We start from the raw sequence: 22243 nt of genomic DNA on the forward strand, positions 1-22243 counted from the left end.
GTTACTGTATGCAACTCATTTAGTATTTTGCTCCCTGTCAAAGAAAGTTCATAATTGTACTTCTTTGTCAAGTATTCAAGGATGGGCGACGGAAACGAAGGAGAGAAAACTCCGCTTCTTGGTAGTAATGCCGGTTCAGTTTCTGGGAACCTCAATGAAGTGGCAGGTATATACAAAACAAATAAATGTCAATATTTATATCCACAGTTATGGTTTTCAGTGTATGTAATGTCTCTGTGATTTTTCAGGACAACAGACGACTGTTTCGCCAATTGGACCAGATGAACTGCCACCGCCGTTCTTTCAGCAATCCGAAAGTGGCGGTGTGCCTATGGTCACTTGCAGAGTTTGTCAAGCAATGATTGATATATCTGGTAAACGAGATCAGCATGTTGTTAAATGTGCCCAGTGCAACGAGGCAACTGTGAGTAAATATTTATTTCTAAGTAAATTTAAAAAAATCCAGTGGATTAAATATATTTACAAAACATAAACATTTTTGCAATTATCTTTTTAGAAAACATTGATAAAGAACATATCAACAATAATAGCAGTTAGTCATATCATGTATTTCCTGATTCTGAAAGATCTATCTGTGGGGATAATTAGAACTCCATAACTCAAAGTAATGTACAAATAATTCTATTTTTAAGAATTATTTGTGAGTCTGTTGTGTTATCTTTTGTGATAAGATTTACCATTATTAATGAGATGATGATAAGTTGTATTCAAAAATATTAGCAGTATATGTCTAATTATTAAAATTTATTTTGTTTATTAAAATTTAAAATATGAGTAATAAAAGTCTTAAAGAGCAAAAAATGCATTATTACATTCATGTTTTGATAATTAATAAACTCATCATTTAGATAAGGATAATAATATTTTAATTTTTATGAATGTTTGAAATTGCTGATATTTAATTTCATTAAAAGCTATTTTTTTAGTTTTAAATACATTATTATTATTATTATTATTATTTGGTACATAGCTTGTGAAGCTAAAATTAAACTTGACCTTATAGATTGGTTTCTTTGACAAATAATTTACAAATAAAAATATTAGCAGTATGTTTCAGTTTTGTAGATACTCAAATAATGGTCATGAAAGCCTTAATATTTGCGGTGAACATTGTTGATTTTAGTCAAAGCACAGAATTTGTGAAAAACGTGTCATCCCTTTGTTTAATTAATTTAGGAAAACATATGAAATAATCTGGTGTTAATAAAAATCCTACAAAGACACATTTTTTCACAACATCCAGATATAATTAGTACAAAAATAAGTAAAAAGTAAATATATACTTCTATAGATTCCAAATCATCCTATTCCTTTCCCACTATAATATTTCTCTGACAGAATCAGATGAATACAAAACAGATTTATGTTTACTGAAACAAAGAGATGTTACATATCCTTTATGTTTTGTCAATTCTTGACGCAGTTTGAAGCATAATATTTAAAAATAGAATAAAATATTTCTTAGCGGGAAATTAAACAAAACTATCATTACCTGTTAAAATCCCAAAACTGCAATATTTTTATCAGCAAAAGACGTAATTATGTAAAATATACGACCAATTGATGCTGCATATTAATTTTTGGCAACAAACATATTTTTTGTATTCTTTAAACGAAGGTACCTAAAACAATTTATTTTACGCAATACAATATTACAGCATTGAGATACGCACGGAATATATTACGATATCGTATATGTCACAAATAAATAGATTACAAAATTTATTTGTATGGATATTTTTCCATTTGTGCTGCTCCATATATCCAATAAGCAACATTCATCAGGCGATTATTTAAGTTCGTTATTTATATGATATAATTGCAGCCTTTTTTATTAGTTTTTTATTTGGGTTACTGGACATTTTTGAAAGTTAATTAATTTTTTATTATTTATTAATAGATAATACAGAAGACTGGATGATTTTTCAAAATTACATTATTTGTATTTACTTATTTGTAGTTTACAATGATTTTAGATTGTAAAATCTTGAAAAAAATATAATTATTGATTAATATAGTCATTATTATTAATTTTAAATTTATTGCAATCATTAACGTTAAAATAAAATGATAATTATAATTTTAAATTTATTGTTTTCCATATCCAAATAACTAAAAGGTTTTAGTACATATTAATGAATTTTGATTGTCTTTTTATAATTAATTTTTCTCTAAATGAATTTATTCTATTTGAGTATCCCATACATTGTAAACCATTTATATTATATATATATTTATATTTGTTTTAGTATTTTTTATTTCAACAGTATTTTTGTTGTCGAGTAAGAAAATAAAAGAAATTTTTGATAGGCATATGGGAAGGTGATAATAATTATTCAATAAATCTTACTTTAGGAACTTCTTCATACCTTTATGATTTATAAATCCTAAATAATGAATTGATTGAGATGAATTTTCATTTTCAAATTTTTAAAAACTTTTTTATATTAATTTGTTATAAAATATTTTAATAGGTATTTAAAAATTTAGTGAATATTAATGAATTTGATTGTTTTTATTTATTTTTATAAATTTTAAATTTATAGATATTTGTTTTAGTATTTCTTTTTACAGTATTTTTGTTGTCGAATAAGAAATTTTTGATAAGCATTTGGAAAAATGATAATAATTTTTCAATAAATTTTACTTTAGGAACTTCTTCATACCTTTATGATTCATAAATCCTAAATAATGAATTGATTGGGATGAATTTCCATTTTCAAATTTTTGAAAACTTTATATTAATTTGATGTAAAATATTTTAATAGGTATTTAAAAATTTAGTGAATATTAATGAATTTTGATTGTTTTTATATAATTAATATTTCTCTAAATTTGGAAACAATAATTAAAATTTGGTGTTACTTTACATTTAATATCAGTTTTTATAACAAATTTGAAAAAAGGTAAATGGGAAATGAAGAAACTTTTTAAATGATATATCACAAGTCTCTACATTCCATTTAAAATTGGGGGGTTATTATCACTCTAAAGGTGTTCAGTACAACGATGATTTTTTGTACGTTGTCCTTTTCTTAAATTAACGTATTTTGTTTGATTAATACTTAAAAAATGAATTTTAAATATTGATAAACATTTGGAAAGATGACAATAATTTTTCAATAAATCTTACTTTAGGAACTTCTTCATACCGTTATGATTCATTAATTCTAAATACTGAAGTGATTGGGATGAATTTTCATTTTCAAATTTTTAAAAAACTTATTTATCTTAATTTGTTATCAAATATTTTAATTGGTATTTAAAAATTTAGTGAATATTAATAAATTTTGATTGATTTTTATAATTAATTTTTCTCTAAATTCGGAAACAATAATTAAAATTTGGTTTTATTTTATATTTAATATTAGTTTATATAATAAATTTGGAAAAAAAGATAAATGGAGTAAAGAAACTTTTTGATTGATGTTTCACAAGTCTCTACATTCCATTTAAAATTTGGGGGTTGCTATCACTTTAAAAGTATTCAGTGCAGTTATGATTTTTTGTACGTTGTCCTTTCAAAATCTTAAAAAATGAATTTATTATAAAATATTTGACTATCCCATACTTCATGCAAACCATTTACAAATACTATTTGTTTTAGTCTTTTTTATTTCCACAGTATTTTTGTTGTTGAGTAAGATTAAAAGAAATTTTTGAAATTTTAGGAACTTCTTCATACCTTTATGATTCATAAATTCTAAATAATGAATTGATTGGGATGAATTTTCATTTTAATGTTCTTTTCACCGTTATTCATTTTGTACTTTAATCAAAATAATTTCTACTTTATTAATTAAATTTTAAACAAACTAAAAATCTGAAATGTGGCTATTACATAAATATTTATTTTAAAAATATGTATTTGTTAAATAATTTACATATTATATTAAACAAAATTGTTAATATTTTATTAGGAAACTCTTTGTTTGTTATAATCACCTGTAAATGATGAGGCAAAGATTCAATGAAATATCGACAATGGTAGTTTGAAATTAAATTTTTCATGTTTTTAGGTATTATAATCGAGACTACATGTCGTTCCACATGTTTTCAATTGTATTTAGATTCGAACTTTTAGCTGGCCAGTCGAGAATCTCAACATCTTTATCTTTTAACCAACTTTGGATAACTCTGAATTAATGCATCGTATTATTATCATGCATAAAAATCTGTGGGTAAAGGGTAAATCATCGTTGCCAAACAATTCCATTTCATCCTACATGATATTTGTATATACAAAACTAAACTCATCTACAATGCAAACTGTATAACAAAAACAAAAAAATATATATGGAATATTGAAATATATAATTAAATCATTTAATGAAATATCTTACAAAATGTTTGATTTTAAATTTGGTGCTATTTCTCTGTATATAAAACATCAACAAACGTTGATTAATTTTGAATTAACATATTTCCCAAATTTTCAATGAAATAAATTTAAAAACGACATTACAACAGAAATTTTTTATTTGATTATTACAGCCAATTCGTAATGCACCACCGGGAAAGAAATACGTTCGTTGTCCATGCAATTGTCTCCTGATTTGCAAGAGTTCATCACAGAGGATCGCCTGTCCAAGGCCAAACTGCAAAAGGATCATCAACTTGTCTCCCAGTCCCGTCACACCACCGGTCTCGACTTTGCCCGGCATGTGCCGTGTTACCTGTGGACATTGCCACGACACCTTTTTGGTAAGTTTTAAGAAAAATTAAAAAGGGAATTAATTATTGTTATATTTATGCTAAAACTTTTATGTAATTACAAGATAATATTGGTCTGAGTTTTAAATTTAACTGCTAAATAATTAATAATGAATTAAATGTTCTAGTTTAACACATTGAAGAACGCACTGGCCAGATGCCCCCACTGTAGGAAGGTGTCATCAGTTGGTCCGGATTACGCCAGGGGCCGTGGCAACATATTCTTCACCCTCACTCTAGTCTTTTTGATCATCGGAATTGGCGTTACGGCCGGCACTTACCGATATGCCAAGACACACAGCGGTATCTACGTTGCTTATGTTGGAGCCTTTATATTGGCAATAATCATGCTAGTTCGTTGTATGTATTACTATTTCATGAAAGTGAGCATTATAGAGGGGCCAATGTAATCAAAGTCACTGTGACATCAAGAAATATGCATATTTAGGGTGAATCATTAATTAAGCTTCTATACCAGGTGTAGAATTGATATGTGATAAGTCTGACATTATTAAAACATCTTGTTGAAATCGTAGATCTGGCTTTCAAAGAAGTACCCTTTAAAAATTTGTATATAGCAAGATGGTCTAATGCTTTGGCTTTTACTTAGATATTATTTTAATAAAAAAATTATGTGGTATTTTACAAGTGATTATCAGTTGCCGTGAATTTTACATAACAAAAGAATTAATATTCTACAACTTTTCATGGTAACACGTTTATGTTGACTTACATATTATGTATTGTAAATATTCCCCTGAAAATGACCTAGACTTTAGAATTATAATTTAAGAATTAAAAATCTGAGATTACATTGTTTGCCTATCGACCCTATTTTAACAAAATATTCGTATTAATATAAACAAAATGTGTCGTTTTTAACACAAGTTCCATTGCTTTTAAAAAATTGTTACATTAATAAAATCAATTCTTTACCATGTATGATATGTATATTTCTTCCATGCATAGAGTTTTCTAGTGATAATTATTAATTAAGATAAATATTTTATGTTGTTTTAGCAATAGGAATTTAAAACATAATGTTTATATACATATAATCTTGATATATTAGAGGCTGCTTTTATAATATTTTCAAATTGTTAAATATATCCAATTTTTCTATATTATTTTGTAACTAATTTATTAAGTATTAATTTTTCACTACATTCCTAGGAATTAAATGTTTTGACATCCTTTCATTTTTCAATGTAATTTGTGTATTTATATTGTATGTTAGGCGAACCTTAAACATTTATTGGTTTTCACGACTGTACGAAAGGCAAAGTGATAATAAAGTATTTTTTAAGAATTTTGGTATTTTTTAATTAATATGAATGTATGAGAATACGAAATATAGGTACTTTATATTCCTCATATACTTTATAAATCAAAATTATATTATGTGCACAGTAAATGTTAAAATACTCCCTATTTACTAAGATAATTAACATACCTCAATTTTTATTTACTGAATATAGAGTGATAGCCAGAGAAATAGCACAAAATATAAAATCAGACATTTTGTAAGATATTTCATAAAAGGTTTTAATTCAAATTTTGTCCAGATAGTATAAAAAATATCTTTCAATAATCTAACTCTTTTGTTCTTTTCTAAAAATTTGCACAAAAATGTATTAATTATTCTCCAGAATTTTGGCGAAGGAGTGATGAATCCAATAGAATAAAATCAGATAATATAAAATGGTTTGGAGTTCCTTTCCTGGGCATGATATAGATCTATATACAAAAAAGCTTTAGAAAAATGAACCATTTACATATGGAGACATAATGAGAAATGTGATGGAACTATTTGGCAACAAAAATTTACCCGTTATATGGATTTTTATGTATGATAATGATACGAAGCATGCATCCAAAGTTGCTCAAAGTTGGTTAATAGATAAAAATGTAGAGATTCTCGATTGGCTAGAGTAAAGTCCTGATTTAAATACAATTGAAAACTTTTTCTATTGTACAACATTATATACAGTTTTAGTCATAGTGTTCTAATTACGCATTAGGATTTATAGTTTACATCCACCAATATAATTTATTTAAAGTAACGCTGTAATAATTATTTACTAACTTTTAATAATATCTAAATCTCTTAACACTAATAGTTGTTAAAACATTTTAACTTAACTTTACAGTCTTGAAGTTTTACAAGAGTAGTACTGGACAGGATCCTTGGCTGGTTATTCTCACAACTACTCTTGTCATCTTTATACCTTCTTCTGGCAATATATCACACTATTGTGTACTTTTTAACGGTCACTTCCGTACTGTACATTCATCAATTTGATCTTTTAAATTCTGAGATATCTCACACCCGTACAGCGGTCGAAAAAACGCTAAAGTTTGCAATATTAAAAATAACCCATGACTATAGACTTTAAGTCTATCTTTGTAGTTACTCAAAATAGTTACCGAGTATATTTCCATAATAGTTTGACTAATAGAAAACTCTTTTTAAAATTTTCTAAGAAACCACATTTTTCCAACTAGTTGTAATTTGGACAAAAATTGACAAAATGTTTTTTTTTTTAATGAATCATGTTAGAATTAATACAAAATTTCAAATTTTTATTAATTATGAACATTTTTCAACTATGTTAGACACTAGTGTCTTTTTACCAACTACAAACAATCTCAATATCCAATTATCTATAAATTTAAAACAAACATGTCTATCCCCAGTCGATAAAGATTGGATAAAAATGTTTTCAACAAGTTTTCCACCAAACTAAATAACGATTTGATGCACTGTTGAAAAATGCCATAAAATATGTGTGAACTAACGAAACTGAAAAAATGAATATGATTTAACCACAACTAGTAGTGAATAGGGAGGAATTAAATTTAGAATTGTTAGAGTCTCAAGATAATTTTATGCTTTGAGTGAGTCACAACTTGAAATACAAGACAATACAAATCATGTAAAACCTCCAGTTCCTAAACCTAGAAAAAAGGCAAGACATTTAGGGAAAACAAAATCGCATTCTAGTCACGGTACTTTTGAAGTAATAACGCCAAAGATATTAAGATCTTTGTCACCAGCTTCATCTACCAAAACATCTGTTGTTGATAAAGATTACTACAAAATTGGTGAAACAGTTTGTGCATAATACTCTTGAGAAAACCAATGAAAGCTATGGTAGTATCAAAGAAAAAGCTGATTTGGAAGTATGTGAAGAAGATTTAAATAAAAATGAAACTGAAGGATTGGAAGAAGTAAGTTCGAGTCATGCTTTGGAAGATTCCCAACTAAATAAACAAAGTTATGAATGATCAGATAGTTAGTACTATTCTACACAAAACAGAAAAACTCCTAATCAAATCATTTTTGATACATCCGGTTGTAATAATTCACATTGTTAATGCAAATACAGGAAGTATTTTATGTAGAGTGACAAAAGTAGATAGTAGAGAGATGTTGTGTTTTATTATGAAAATGAGGAAACTGATTATATTCAATCTGTAATGACACATTTTTACGATCTGCAAGAAAAAAGTTTTGTTAATTTTAATATGGAACCTTAATCCATATAAAAATATGTAATTTAATGTTCTTAGTACACTTTATCCATTATGGGAAGAAAGAATAACTATAAATGAAGATTTTAATTATTTAGGTTCATCAAATATGATGTATTTCTTTGAAATTCTAGATTTTTTTACAATGTCTCAGAATCACATCAAAATTTATATAAAGGTTAGCAAAATTTACAATTACAATTCTTTACTAATTAATTGTTGTTAGCTTCTTTGAAGAGTTAGCATAAAATTTGTTTTGCCTTTTTGAAGCCCATCGGGAAAAACAATGCCAGCAACCTAAACAAAAAACTTAGGCTTCAACTGTATCATATCAATATCGAACCTGAAGAATCGCCTGATAAATGTTGTTTATGGGAAACATGGAACAGCAAAAAAATGAAAAAATATCCATCAACACTTTATGTTACTATTAATGCCCTAACACCACCAGAAAAAATTATAGAAGTTTTCAGATCTAAAACTCCACTGCAACAAGAAAGAACTAGTGCAAAATTGCATGGCGAAAGTATTCAAAAATATGAAACTGAAGAGAAAATTAAAAGATTGACAGATACCACCAGGTTCCAGAAGAGACTAAAGAAATTCGAATTTCCCAACAAATGCGTTGCCAAAATTCAGTCCTATGACGAAGGGTGTTTCATACATAAATTTATTAATAATGGGTTGTACTTGGCTTGTGCTGTTCTCGTCAGTGAAGTGTATAATGTCGTAATATATTCCGTGTGTATCTCAATGCTTTAATAATAAAATATTGTCTAAAATATATTTTAGGTGGCTTCATTTGAGGAACTTAAAAAATACGCTCTTCACCAAAAATTAATATATACGTTTTTGCAGGTAATGGTAGTTTTGTTTGAATTCTAAATTGAAAACCACTTGTTCTATTCTAGATATTACCTCATCCAGTTTTTGTCTATGCCATTAGCATCAATTCAGACAACGTTATAGCATATGATTGATTTGATGGGTGTGTCAGAATTTGGACTAAAGACAAACAATCAAAATGCTTTGAACTGCATCAAGAACTGGCAAAACATAAAGGATACGTAACATCTCTTTGTTTCAGTAAACATAGATCTGTTTTTTATTCATCTGATTCTGTTGGAGAAGTATTATTGTGGGAAAGGAGTGGAGATGAATGGAAACTACAGAAGTACATACTTTCGTTTTACTTATTTTTGTACTATTTACAGTTTCTTTTTAAGGAGTATGTCTGTATTGGAACTAAAAAATTCAATTATGAACAAATAGTTTATGCGTTCTTCATTGATTGCAAGGATCGTTAAATGAAAGGAATTTTTTATCAATTTCAATAACAAATTGTTAATTTATGTGATTTAGAGTACAAATATTTGGATCTATATCACCATGTGGTACTTATGTAATGTCTGGAGAAGAGAATGGTGTAATAACTATTTGCAATGCCAAAACTGGGACCTGTGAAAAGACTATATCTTTATCTGACGAAACAATGTTAAATACTATACATTGTGTGCAATTTTATCTCTTTCAAAAGTCTGCTGAAGAATATTTCTGCAAATATGTGTACAAATTCTTCTAGATTCTGTAATAAATGATCAAGATGACTGTCTGTCTCCAGAAGTACTTAATTTATTTCAACTAGGCGTTTTTACTCAAAAAGTCGATTAGACGTAAACTAATGATAATAAAGATATCGAAACTGTTCAACAACTCGCAAATTGGAAATAGAAAACACTCGAGTTTCAATAATTATAAACAAGTATCGGTTGTGGAAAATAAAGTGGAAGTGGAATCTGAATATTGCGTAGTTGATTTCTAATGTTATAGAAAATTGTGATTGTACATGTTTATACTTTGTTATTAAATAACCAGTTGGTGCAGCAACCGTAGAAACATCCTTTACCTCTTAGGAGACTCTAAACGTAGCTTAGAGCTTCAACGACGGAACTCATACCGGCTAATTGAATTGGCGCTTTTTTCACTGTTTAAAATAAATGACAATATTTAAAAGAATGATCCATCTTTGATTTTAATTACATCTACATGCTTTCACGACATATAAGTTGCGGAGTGAGTATGGAAGAAATTGCATTTCGTTAATTATTCTCCTGCTGATTCTCTTGTACTTGTTGCATTGCTTTCTGAAAAAGTTAGTCCTCATTAAATCGAAAAAAATTTAATAAAGTGGGTCTGATTATTATTTAAGAATACATTAATTAACAAGTCTTTTATGAGCTAAATATAAAACGTAAGCTTTAACAATTAATCGTACTGCTTTATCAAATCCAGGTAAGCCACATCCCTTCAACTTGTCTTTGATTTCTTCATAGTCCAAATCTTTCTCTTGGCAAAACATCTGAAGAAAGATTAGGAATGTCTTGTAATCAATTGAAAGTTGCCTGAAAAGTATGTTATAATCAATAAATCACACAAAGACAACAACATTTTCAAAAACTTCCATACAAAGAACTGTATAATTGTTTTATCAATAAATAGTAATGTAATATGAAATTTTACAAATAATTTTAGTTATGGTATATATCTTTAGATATGGAGTCAGCTTAATATTAAATTAGATTCTAAATCCATAAAATCTGTGGCACACAAAGATTTACTCCTAGATACATTAAACAGATAAATTCAAATATTTACACTCTTATCTTATATTTATGAATTTATCTCTATCAAAATCTACTTATACGAGAAACTCCCTTCAATAATTATAAGTGGCTAGAGACTGAATTTCACTTATAATATTCAAGAATTATAATTTATTTCCTCAAACGTTGGCTTAAATATTCGAGTTCGATGGAGAAAAGATTCTCACATTAATATAGGAAAAGATTTTATACTTCATTGTAATCCATATCGATTACCTACTTGAGAAAGTGTGTCTAATAAAAAACGACGGATTATCCTTTTTGTAAAATAAAAAGCAGAAACCTATGTGGTGTATGACGAAGAAGGGAATTAAATAAGCCCATTATTAAACATTGTTATCCTTTTCTTTTAATCGATAATCAACTTAGCTTTACGTTTCTTGGCATGCTTCTACCATATACCACTTACATGTGTGGTGGTCAGTGACTGCTTCAGAAACTAGAGCAGATTCATACCATTATTATCCAAATTGGCACTCGAAGACGTATTGTTGTATTGGATTCCATTGTGTAACTTCTGATGATAAGACTGAGGAGATATAAAGCAAGCTTTCGATTCAAATTAGCCCAATATTGCAGTTATCTTTTGTTGTAGATTTTAGTTTTGATGATGCTTCGCACATTGTATTGAGTTGTTGTAATTTGTTTTCAGTTAAAGGTACATTGCACTTTCATATATTGGGTCAGAAAATTCATTGGCTTAATAGATGTGCCAGGTAATATTCTAAATCTAATATCCCAAGGTCTAATTCAGTAGTGAAAGAAGTAGATACTTGTAATTGTGTAACACAAAATTTAGAGGATTTAGAGATATGTATATATGTATTGATGACTTCAAATTTTACTAAAAATTTGTACAGATGTTTTTTTTAAATTTTCAAGAATACTTACTTGAATCTGTTGAAATATACACCTGTATCAGTATGAGTCACTCGTTTATAATCTATAATTTCTGCTTGTAGAAACCATAGGTCCAGTTGTTGAATGGTAATCCTTTTTCCATCGCTTTTAGAATCGTTGTATTTAGCAAAGCTGGTAAACTGTTGATCAAGGGGATATATAGGAATTTGAAGTACTGGTTCACTCTTCTTCATTTTTAAAAATACATTAAATTTCTTATAGGTATGTGACGTATAATAAATTATGACAATATAAATATATATTTGAAACAATTGAAATTTCATAAACATATAATTTCATAAAAAATAATATAATACATTTTAGTACTTGTATTAGTTGATGGAATTAGATACAATAGCAACTAAAATGTTAATTAAATTTCAATAAGAAATATAAACACACAGTATGTTCAATCATGTGCAGTTCCACCTTGCAAATTTATAGACTCAACTAGACGTCTGGGAAAGCTGGAAATCAAATTGTTAATTTGTTCCAGCGCCAAACCGTCATATATTACTCAAATTTCGTGTCCCAATTGGCTATAGTTACTTGGGAAGGTTAATAAATTTAGCTGTACTATTTGAATTGGATTTCAGCATATATAATGTTAATTGTTATTGTTGTTGTGTTGAAATTATGCTTATTATAATTATTTAATAATGGATCAGAGCTAAACTTAAAAAAATTAAAGAATCGTGATCATATCCACTGGATCACAGAAAAGAGTCAATAACTAGATTTTAATGATGAGTTTACATTTATTAGGTTCTTGAATAAGTACTTAGTGCATGGATTTTCGAATGAGTTTGCGAGGAAGTACTGTATCTAACCTTATATGCTCGTTAATTTTGATATAAACAAAATTGTTGCTTGTGAAAATGTCTACTTTTGTGTCAAATAATCTGTATTTGTGGAGAATTTTATTGTACTATTTTATTGAAAAGAAATCTGCATCTGAAGCACACTTAATTTTTTTGGTGACAATGCTGTGTCAGATACAATATGCAGAGACTGGTTTCGGCTTTTCAAAAATAATGATTTTGAACTTGAGGATAAAAAATGTTCTGGCGTACTGAAAAAATTTGACAAAAAATAAAGATAAATAATTGGAGGAATTACTTGATCAAGACCGATGTTAGACGTTAACAGAACTTTAAAAAAACAGTACAAGTAGATGAGTCCATAGTTTCAAAACGTCGTGTCAACTGCTTCTTCAACGGCAGAAGAAAAAAGATTTTTTGCATCGTATCGTGACTGGTGATAAAAAGTGGATACACTTCGATAATCAACGACAGAGACATGACAAAGTGACATGTCCAAACCAATGGAAACTTACCTGAAAACGCTTCAATGGAACGTTCTACTCTACTTCCGTAGTACTAAAATTGGGGACACTTTATGCGTTAATTTTGTCCCAAAATTAAATAATTTGCGCTTAAAAAATAATCGACCTTTAATTTGATTTTTTAAGTTAGTTTGAAAATATATGGTTGGATATAACGAATTGGACATTTTCACAATATGGACTTCTTATATACTAAATGAAGTTCCTAAATAGAAAAAATTTTTACTCCAAATATAACGCCTATTTTATAATAAAAATAATCGACTTTTCATTTAATTAAGATTGTAGATTATTTACTGAAATTACACAGAATTACTTTTGGGCCAAAAATTAACCCCTAAAGAGTCTGCAAATTTAATACTAAAAATACTTCGGAATCGATAGAATTAACCGTTTAATGAGAAAACTGCACAAAAGTTTTCATTATTTTTAAACTACTTTTTTTGATAATTTAAGAGCCCACAAAGAGCACAAAATTTCTGCATGTAAAAATTTTTACTTTATTTTATTGCCCCAGTCCCTGAAATTCAGTGTATTTCAGTTATTGGTCGATTTTTGCTATCCCATAAAGAGCTCAAAATTTTAGTATATAGATTCTTGGAAAGCCTCAAAATACTTATGGTTTTTTCGACTAAGAATTTATTTGCTACTAGAAAGACGGAAGAAAGCACTGGCAAGTGATGGACAATACTGAGTGATATATTTTTGTCCCTTATGTTTTACGTAAAAATGTCACTTTGTAAAAGAAACAGCGAAAACTTATTCAAGGTCCTAATATTCTATTAAATTAGTAAGTTGCTGTTTAGCATATGTTAGTAAGTGTTTTTATGTACAAAGTACAAGTTTTAAATCTGAATATTACAGTACAATAATAAATAAATATTATTTCTTATTGTAAAAGGAGTTTTTTTCCACCTGTGGTGTTTCATCATATAATATTAATAAATTAATTGAAATAAAAGTCAATTATATATGAGAGTCAGTATCAGAGAATGGTTTAACGGATTATTTTTCTTAATTAGTTTATTTATATTCCTCTCATGTAAGCAACTGTTGATAGGTTAAAATGCAGTTGAATATTTTTAATCTAATTGACTTTCTTTATTTTTGACACATCAGCGTGTGGTTTCGAAGCTATTTTTATTTTTTTTGTATAAGCGTCTTAAATTTACGCCTTTAACTAAACATGACTTGATATTTTATGTAATAATATATTGTAGAAACTAACTGCTATAGATATTAGTCACAATTCTGGAAGAGATTTTTCTTTTAATATTTCGTTTTATTGTTTTAGCACAATTTTGTTAAATATTCCTCTAATCTCTTTCTAATGATTATTAACTTTTTTCGTTTACGAATAATTTGAATTCATCAATACTTTCTTTAAGGATGGATAAGAGATTTCATTTCAAGTTACTAGTTCATTCATGTGTCTGTCTTATGTTTAGTAATTCATTAATTTTTTAAAAGAAAATATTTCATTGCGACTGTTTATACATATTTTTAATTAATTTAATTTTTATTCTTAAATCATATTTTGTACAATTTCGCACTCAGTTAATTTCAACTCACTATCAAAAACAAATTATGATTTTTTTTAATTAACATACATTAACTTCAGTATTAAACTCTTCTCTTCAATTTCTTCAACACAATTAGTACTTCTTTATTATTTACCATAATTCACGTTCCATCAAACGTCTTACATTTTTAGTTGGAAGTTGCACATTTTTTATACTCCATGTTTTAAATTAATTTCAAATAGGAAAAACGAGAATATCATATCGCCATGTCCAAAATATTACTTGCCTTTTAACTTACAATGAACACCATCATTAATTTTCCCTTATTTGAAATTCCCCATGTACGTAATAAAACAAATTTCATTTGGAATATATTTAGAAATGAAAATTGAATTTTAATTTAATAATTATGTTTTTTTTATTCGTTTTGTTTAGCTTTACTTTCTGTTTGAGGTTTTTCATGTATCTTCTTCTATAATCAGATTATTAGGCCCAAATAATGTGTTTGTATAGTTTGTGTAGATTCGTTGATAATTTAAGCATTACAAATAATTTGAGGTCTGATGAAGGTAAATTGTATTTAACTTACTGTTTAATGAACAATTTTCTGTCTTAGTAATTCCATAATTTTAATTGGAATTTCTTTAAAGGTGAATAACTCAATTGTGCCAAATTAGCCATTTTGTATTTTAAACACATATTACTCCAATTTCTGTTCATCTGAAGTCTGATACATGTAAATACCTATTTTTAAAGACCTAGCTAGATGTCAATGGATTCGTTTGAAAAAATTACAGTAAATACAACCCTTTCTTTTTGATTCTCGAACATCGTATAGAAATGTAGACAAATCAAATTTTATGTTTTTCTTGTGTCTAAGTAAAGTAGTTTCAACTACAGCAAACGAGAAAATCATAACGTAGTATGTTAAAAATAAATTGAGGGGCAACAGCCTCTGCGATCCATCACAGTCTTTTAATCCATGATGAACTTCATAAAGAACTGAATGAAACAAATGCCATTCTTTTTTATTTGCTTTCTTAAGATTATTAAAATTAGAATTAAATAATATGTTTGTAGAGTTTATTAAGATTTGTCTTGCAATTTCATCGCTTCAAATCATTTGTTTAAGGAGTCAAAATTGAATTTATAAACCTGTGTTCCAAAATTCAAGCCTGCCGACTTCGACTATTTGAACTCTAGCTGTAATCATAAATTAAATCTTCTCTTGAAAATTTGCGTTTCTTAGACGCTTTATTTATCTATTGTGAACTTATATGAATAATGAGAATTTAGTTTTTGGAGAATGGTTTACAACATTATCTTAAATTATATAAAATTTTGTTGTCTTGCCTTTTTTGGTACAACTAATCGTTTCTAAATAACAAAAGGAAGCGTACATATTTCCAAAATACTAAATAATACTTGCAGCATTTTTTACTATTTAAAATTTTTTTTTTATTTTCACTAAAAATTTACATAAATAAAAAGATAATTCTAATATTACGATCAGATTAGTTGAATTTTCTAATTAATCGTTTGACATTTCTGTCCTCTGATTTTGAACTTCTTCCAAATTTGGAATTTCTGAACAATTTTACCACAAAGGATTTCAATTGGATTGAGGTCTGGTTTTTGTGTTAGCCAAGACATTACACGTACTCTTTGAGAAGGGAACCATTCTTTAACTAATTTAGATGTGTGTTTCGTATCGTTATCATGCTGGAAGGCCCAACTTAAACTCATACTAACTTCGGAGAATGGAAGCATATGCTTCTACAGAATGTCACAATAAACGAAACGATCCATTATTCCTTTTAACCAACGGGTCACTTCCAAACTCAGTGCATTTTTATTTTTCTGTCCACAGCTCTGTTAATCTCGCGTTTTCTACCACTTTTTGAAAACTCTTTCCAGTGTACTCCTTTTGTTAAAATTAGAAATCGTCCCCGAAATTATTGATTTGTTTAAATTTAAATTGCAACAAACTTATTCCAACGTTTTTTTGAGTCCTCTTAACATTCCAAATAGTCATTTTCCGGAATGGACTTCAATATATTTTTCATTTTGGCTTTTATCTCCTAAATCGACTGTATAGTCAGAAGTCACACGCAGTTAAATCAGGCGAATACTGTAGTCCTTGAAAATAGTATTGTCTGATTCCTTTGATATGCCAACATCATCATCAATGCCTTTTAATTCCGTTATTTTTTACACAGAGTAGTAAATCACAAGACCAAACTGAAGTACAAATATCACAATACTTTTTCATTAATTTTGATTTAAATTGAAAAATTAACAAATTTTTAATTTCTAGGTTAATAAAAACCATTTTTTGTTGATACAACTAAACGTTTGTCAAAAGCAAAAGGGAGTGTATTTCCAAAATTTTCTCTAGAAAATATACTCGAAAGAAGTGTCCAAAATTTTAGATTTTTTCATGTCCTACAAGATATTAAAATTTATAATTTTTAGATGCAGACATAAAATTTTGACTAAGAAAATTAGGACATGTAAATTTTCATAAAGTTTGATCAATAATCATAGCTATAATTTCAAATAATAAGAGTCAAAAGTCTTGTATTATCTTAAATAATACACTCTCAAATTTGATATATAAATCACAATCTGGACCACTCAATATGATATTAATTTTTAATGTTATGAGAAAATTAAATAAGAAGATCACAACACCAAAATTTTAGATTTTTCCACATCCAACAAGATCATATAATATAAAAATTTGACCAATACCTTAAATTGTTCCAAAACCAAGTTTACATTCTTTTTTAAATAAAAAAATGATAAACTAGAGCATGTAAATTTTTGGTTTCATCCATAATTATAACCACAATTTCAAATAATTGATATTTCTAGCGCAAATTTGAATTGAGTAGTTGAGAGTCAAAAAAGTGTTATTATTGTCTTAAAGAGTATACTCTCAAAATTGAATATATAAATCACTATGAACCACTCTGTATACAATTAATTTTTAATGTTTAATCATAACATTTTTTCATTAATTTAAATTTAAATTGATAAAATAAATTTTTAATCTCTGAGTTAATAAATATCATTTATATTTTTGAAACAACTGATCGTTTGAGAAAAACGAAAAAGGGCATATTTTTAAAATATCCAATTATTTAAAGATTATTTTTATATTTTCTAGAAAATTTACATGAAAGAAGATAATGCTGACATCAAAATCAAATTAGTTGTATCAAAGAAATGTGAGGGTTCAAAATTTTAGATTTTTCCACGTCCAACAAGACGATGTTAAAATTTTAAGTTTCTATTTGTAATTATAAAATTTTGGCCAATATGGGTGCATACCATATCTCCAACTCCTACAAAACCAAATTTATATTCTTTTTTTACAACAAAAAATCGAGTTCTTGAGAAAATTAGGGCATGCAAATTTTTAAAACGTTTCATCCATAATTATATCCATAATTTCAAATAATTGATATTTCTAGCGCAAATTTGAATGGAGTAGATAAGAATCAAAAAAGTTTTATATTGTCTTAAAGAATACACTCTCAAAATTGTATATATAAATCATAATAGACCACTATGTATATAATTAATTTTTATTGTCACGGGAAAATTAAATTAAGATCACTTTTTCATTAATTTAAATTTAAATTGATAAAATAAATTTTGAATCTCCGAGTTAATAAATATCATTTAATTTTTTTTATACAACTAATCATTAATGAAAAACGTATTTTCAAAATATCCAACTATTTATACATTATTTTTATAGTTTCTAGAAAATCTACATATCCAAAATTTTAGATTTTTTCGTGTTCAACAAGATGATATTAAAATTTTAAGTTTCTAGTTGTAAAAATAAAATTTTGATCAATATGGGTTTATACCCTACCTTCAACTCCTCCAAAACCAAGTTTACATTCTTTTTTAATTAAAAAATAGAGTGCTTGAGAAAATTAGGTCATGTAAATTTTTATAAGGTTTAATTCATAATTATATTCATAATTAAAAATATTTCTAGCACAAATTTGAACGAAATATGTAAGAGTCAAAAATACTTTCTAAAAATTGAATATATAAATCACAAGTTGGACCTTTCTTTATATTATTAATTTTTAATGTTACTGGTAAATTAAATTAAAAAAAATCACAACACTTAATTATTTATTTAAATTTAATTTGGTAAATAAACAAATTCTTAATCTCTGAGTTAATAAATATCATTTATTTTTTTTGATACACGTATTTACAGATTATTGACACCTATTTACAGATTAATTTTATATTTTATTATTTAGAAAATCTGAAAGAAGATAATACTGACATCACAATCAAGTTTGTTGTATCAAAGAAATGCGAGAGTCCAAAATTCTAGATACTTTCATGTCCAACAAGATAATGTTAAAATTTTGAGCTTCTAGTTGTAAAAATAAAATTTAGACCAATATGGGTGGATATATTACCTCAACTCTTCCAAACCACTTGGATATATAACATAAACTTTTATATTTTTATTAATAAAAAATAGACTACTTGAGAAAACTAGAGCATGTAAATTTTTAGAATGTTTCAACCACAATTTCAAATAATTGATATTTTTAGCGCAAATTTGAATAGAGTAGCTTAGAATCAAAAAAGTTTTATATTGTCTTAAAGAATACACTCTTAAAATTGAATATATTAATCACAAGTATATTATTAATTTGTAATGAATTAAATTAAATAAAAAGTCGCAACACTTAATTATTTATTTAAATTTAAATTGATAAATAAAAAAATTCTAAATATCTAAGTTAATAAATATATTTTTTTTATAAAACTAATCGTTTGTGAAATCAGAGTTTTTTGTATTTTCTCTAGAAAATCTATTTGAAAGAAGATATTACTGACATAACTATCAGATTAGTTGCATCAAAAGAAGGCAAGAGTCCTAAATTTTAGAGTTTTTCATATCCACAAGATGATGTTAAAATTTAGATTTTCTAGTTCTTTCCCCAATTCTTCTAAAACCATAAGTGTGGCCATAATTTCAAATAATTGATTGAGTCAGAAAAGTCTGTTATTGTCTTAAAAAACATGTTTTTAAAATTTATAATATAAATCACAATTTGAATCACTCTTTATATTTTTAATATATCATTTTTTCATTAATTTAAATTTAAAATTAAGTTAAATAGTATTATTTATTTATTGCCTCCATTTTATCATTAATCATATTCTTTTCATTGCAATTATATTTAATGTCCTAAATTTAATCGTTTAAGAAAACCAAAAGGGAATGTAATTCCATAACATCTAGCATTACTCGACTATTCAAAGATTTTTTTATTTTCTCTAGAAAATCTACTTGAGAGAAGATAACACTGACATAACTATCAGTTTAGTTGTATTAAATGAAAGCGTGAGTCCAAAATTTTATATTTTTTCATGTTCAGCAAGATTATGTTAAAATTTAGACTCTCTAGTTGTAAACATAAAATTTTGTCCAATATCATTGCATACCCTATCTCCAACTCTCCCGAAACTATAAATTTTCATAAGTGTGGCCACAATTTCAAATAATTGATTCAGTGGGAAAATTCTGGTATTTCTGGTATTCTGGTATAAATCACAATTTGAATCACTCTGTACATTTTTTACATTTTTAATCACTTTTTCATTAAGTTAAATTTAAAATTTTAATCTTAAGCTAAAAGGTAATATTTAATTTTTACTCCCATTTTATTATTATTATTACGTTCGTTTCATTGCAATTTTATTTAATGTCCTAAATTTGATAACATGAAAAACATAGCAATTAGTAAAATTAAAAAAAAAACAGGGAGCGTATTCGAAATCACAGGAGATAGGCAGGAACAGCAGGAAGTTTAAGCGCCGAAGGTCGACCTACATACACAACTAATGGCAGTATATAATCTGACGCCGCTCTGGTAGTGTCGATACGGAACACAGTTGTATTTCCAAAATTTATTAGTGTTTTTATTAAAAAAAATTGTGAAAGCAAAAAGTAAGTTGTATATATTTATTACTAAATATTTCATACATATACTATTTGTTAAAATATTAATTGACATTTTTACTTTAATATATTTATTAAAAATTATTTAACTTGTTTTAAAATGTCATTTTATTTAACAAATATTATTTTTGTATAAAAATATGTATGTAATATTAATAGTAACAATAAATAACATGAACATAAACTAATATTTTTTTGTGCCGAAAATATTTTGCGTTTGGTTATTTTTTATTCAGTATTTTTGTGCAAAAAATAAATGCAATCATTTTCACTCTTTTGTTCGGACTTTCCCTCGAATTATCGATTTTTCATCTGCGCATGGAAATCTCACTATTGGGGCAGATTCCTCACGCATTTACTTTTGCGGATGATGTCACTTGTAAATATTTGTTAACATTGACCAGCTTATTTGTTTTCCATAATTAAAAAATATAAAAGGTGAATCTACAGCAAAATTTTTGCAGGAAATAATGTTTATTTAATTGTAGAACGCATTCTAATTAATTTAGGACATAAATATTGCATTACGTACATGTACTATTTTTACACATGATCGTTTCAATTTAAAAATATTCTACATATAAATTTTGTTTTTGGAACAATTAAAAGGCACAATCATTTGAGTCTCTTGAAACATAAAAATTTATTGAATAAATCATTAAATTTAAGTGTTTATTGTAATTTGAAAATGAATACTGCAAATACATAAATTAAAAATTATCTTATTCATGCTATTTTTAGACATTGACGAAAAGCACATACATAATAAGAAAGTATGATGATGTCATTTTATTTTTAGTCTGTTGATACAAGGTATTTTGATTTTATAATATTTTTGTAATATTATTGTATTTTTTTGTCACAAATACTGTATATCTATATCTCCTTAAGTTGATGATAGTAAATCAATTAATTACATAGTTGAAAACAATTTTATATAAGTGTACATTATATACTAATTAATATCTAGTACAGTATTTAGAATACTAATAAAATTAATAAATAAATAAATTTAGTAGTTAATTCCACATCGTTTGTGCAGTGTGTAAATGGCACAAAAATTTTAAAAATATTCTACAAAAAAATAATATAAATGAAGCACAACTTTGTAGTTTCTATTCCTATTCAGATATATCAGGGGTGGGGTTAATAGCACTTTCATTTATAGGTATGAAGTCATCGATGTCGATGATATAACATTTGACTCTTAAATTTGTTTATTTTGTGTTTACCTTGTTTTGATACTGCGTTTAAAACGCATAGATTAGATTATTTGAGTGTCACATCGTAAAACAAACATAAAAAATATCTCTGAATTACAACTTAAATTGTATGTACTTACTTTATAATGACTATATGATTAATATTAGATTGATCTATAGATACATTACATTTTTTACCTTATGATTAAATAGTTTATCATGTATGATATATGCAATGAAAATTTAAAGTAATTCCAAATTAATGTTCACTCTATAAAATATAGATCGGAAGAGTTACTAAAATAAATTGTTGAATCTGAAATTTA

The 22243-nt window shown here is 26.5% G+C and overlaps 3 protein-coding genes across 7 annotated transcripts in view; 2 read left to right on the forward strand and 1 right to left on the reverse strand.

Moving 5' to 3' along the window:
- LOC109605890 (tubulin polymerization-promoting protein homolog) overlaps positions 1-22243 on the forward strand; it is a 166181-nt gene that overhangs the window by 138824 nt on the left and 5114 nt on the right. For 3 of the 4 annotated variants that reach the window (XM_049962428.1, XM_049962429.1, XM_049962427.1), the window contains exon 2: positions 20681-20703. The gene's annotated coding sequence lies outside the window, so the exon portion shown is untranslated. Of the gene's footprint in view, positions 1-20563; positions 20704-22243 lie in introns of those variants that run through there. The other variant, XM_020022486.2, reaches the window with a different exon arrangement.
- Positions 15-6043, forward strand: LOC109603339 (type I phosphatidylinositol 4,5-bisphosphate 4-phosphatase-A). The gene is made up of 4 exons (XM_049962423.1): positions 15-166; positions 249-424; positions 4516-4725; positions 4863-6043. The coding sequence occupies exons 1-4, from the start codon at positions 82-84 to the stop codon at positions 5142-5144; spliced, it is 753 nt and encodes a 250-aa protein (XP_049818380.1). The 5' UTR covers positions 15-81; the 3' UTR covers positions 5145-6043.
- On the reverse strand, positions 10307-12067 carry LOC126264449 (tubulin polymerization-promoting protein homolog). 2 transcript variants are annotated; one of them, XM_049962432.1, is made up of 3 exons: positions 11823-12067; positions 10544-10670; positions 10307-10412 (listed from the first exon to the last, which is right to left on the reverse strand). In XM_049962432.1, exons 1-3 carry the CDS (start codon positions 12023-12025, stop codon positions 10368-10370), a joined length of 375 nt encoding a protein of 124 aa, XP_049818389.1. In that variant the 5' UTR covers positions 12026-12067; the 3' UTR covers positions 10307-10367. The 2 variants fall into 2 exon arrangements, with proteins under 2 accessions (XP_049818389.1, XP_049818388.1); XM_049962431.1 differs by lacking the exon at positions 10307-10412 and having other exon boundaries at positions 10447-10670.

The sequence above is a fragment of the Aethina tumida genome, chromosome 2 (assembly GCF_024364675.1).
Source record: "Aethina tumida isolate Nest 87 chromosome 2, icAetTumi1.1, whole genome shotgun sequence".
NCBI classification, from domain to species: Eukaryota; Metazoa; Arthropoda; class Insecta; order Coleoptera; family Nitidulidae; genus Aethina; species Aethina tumida.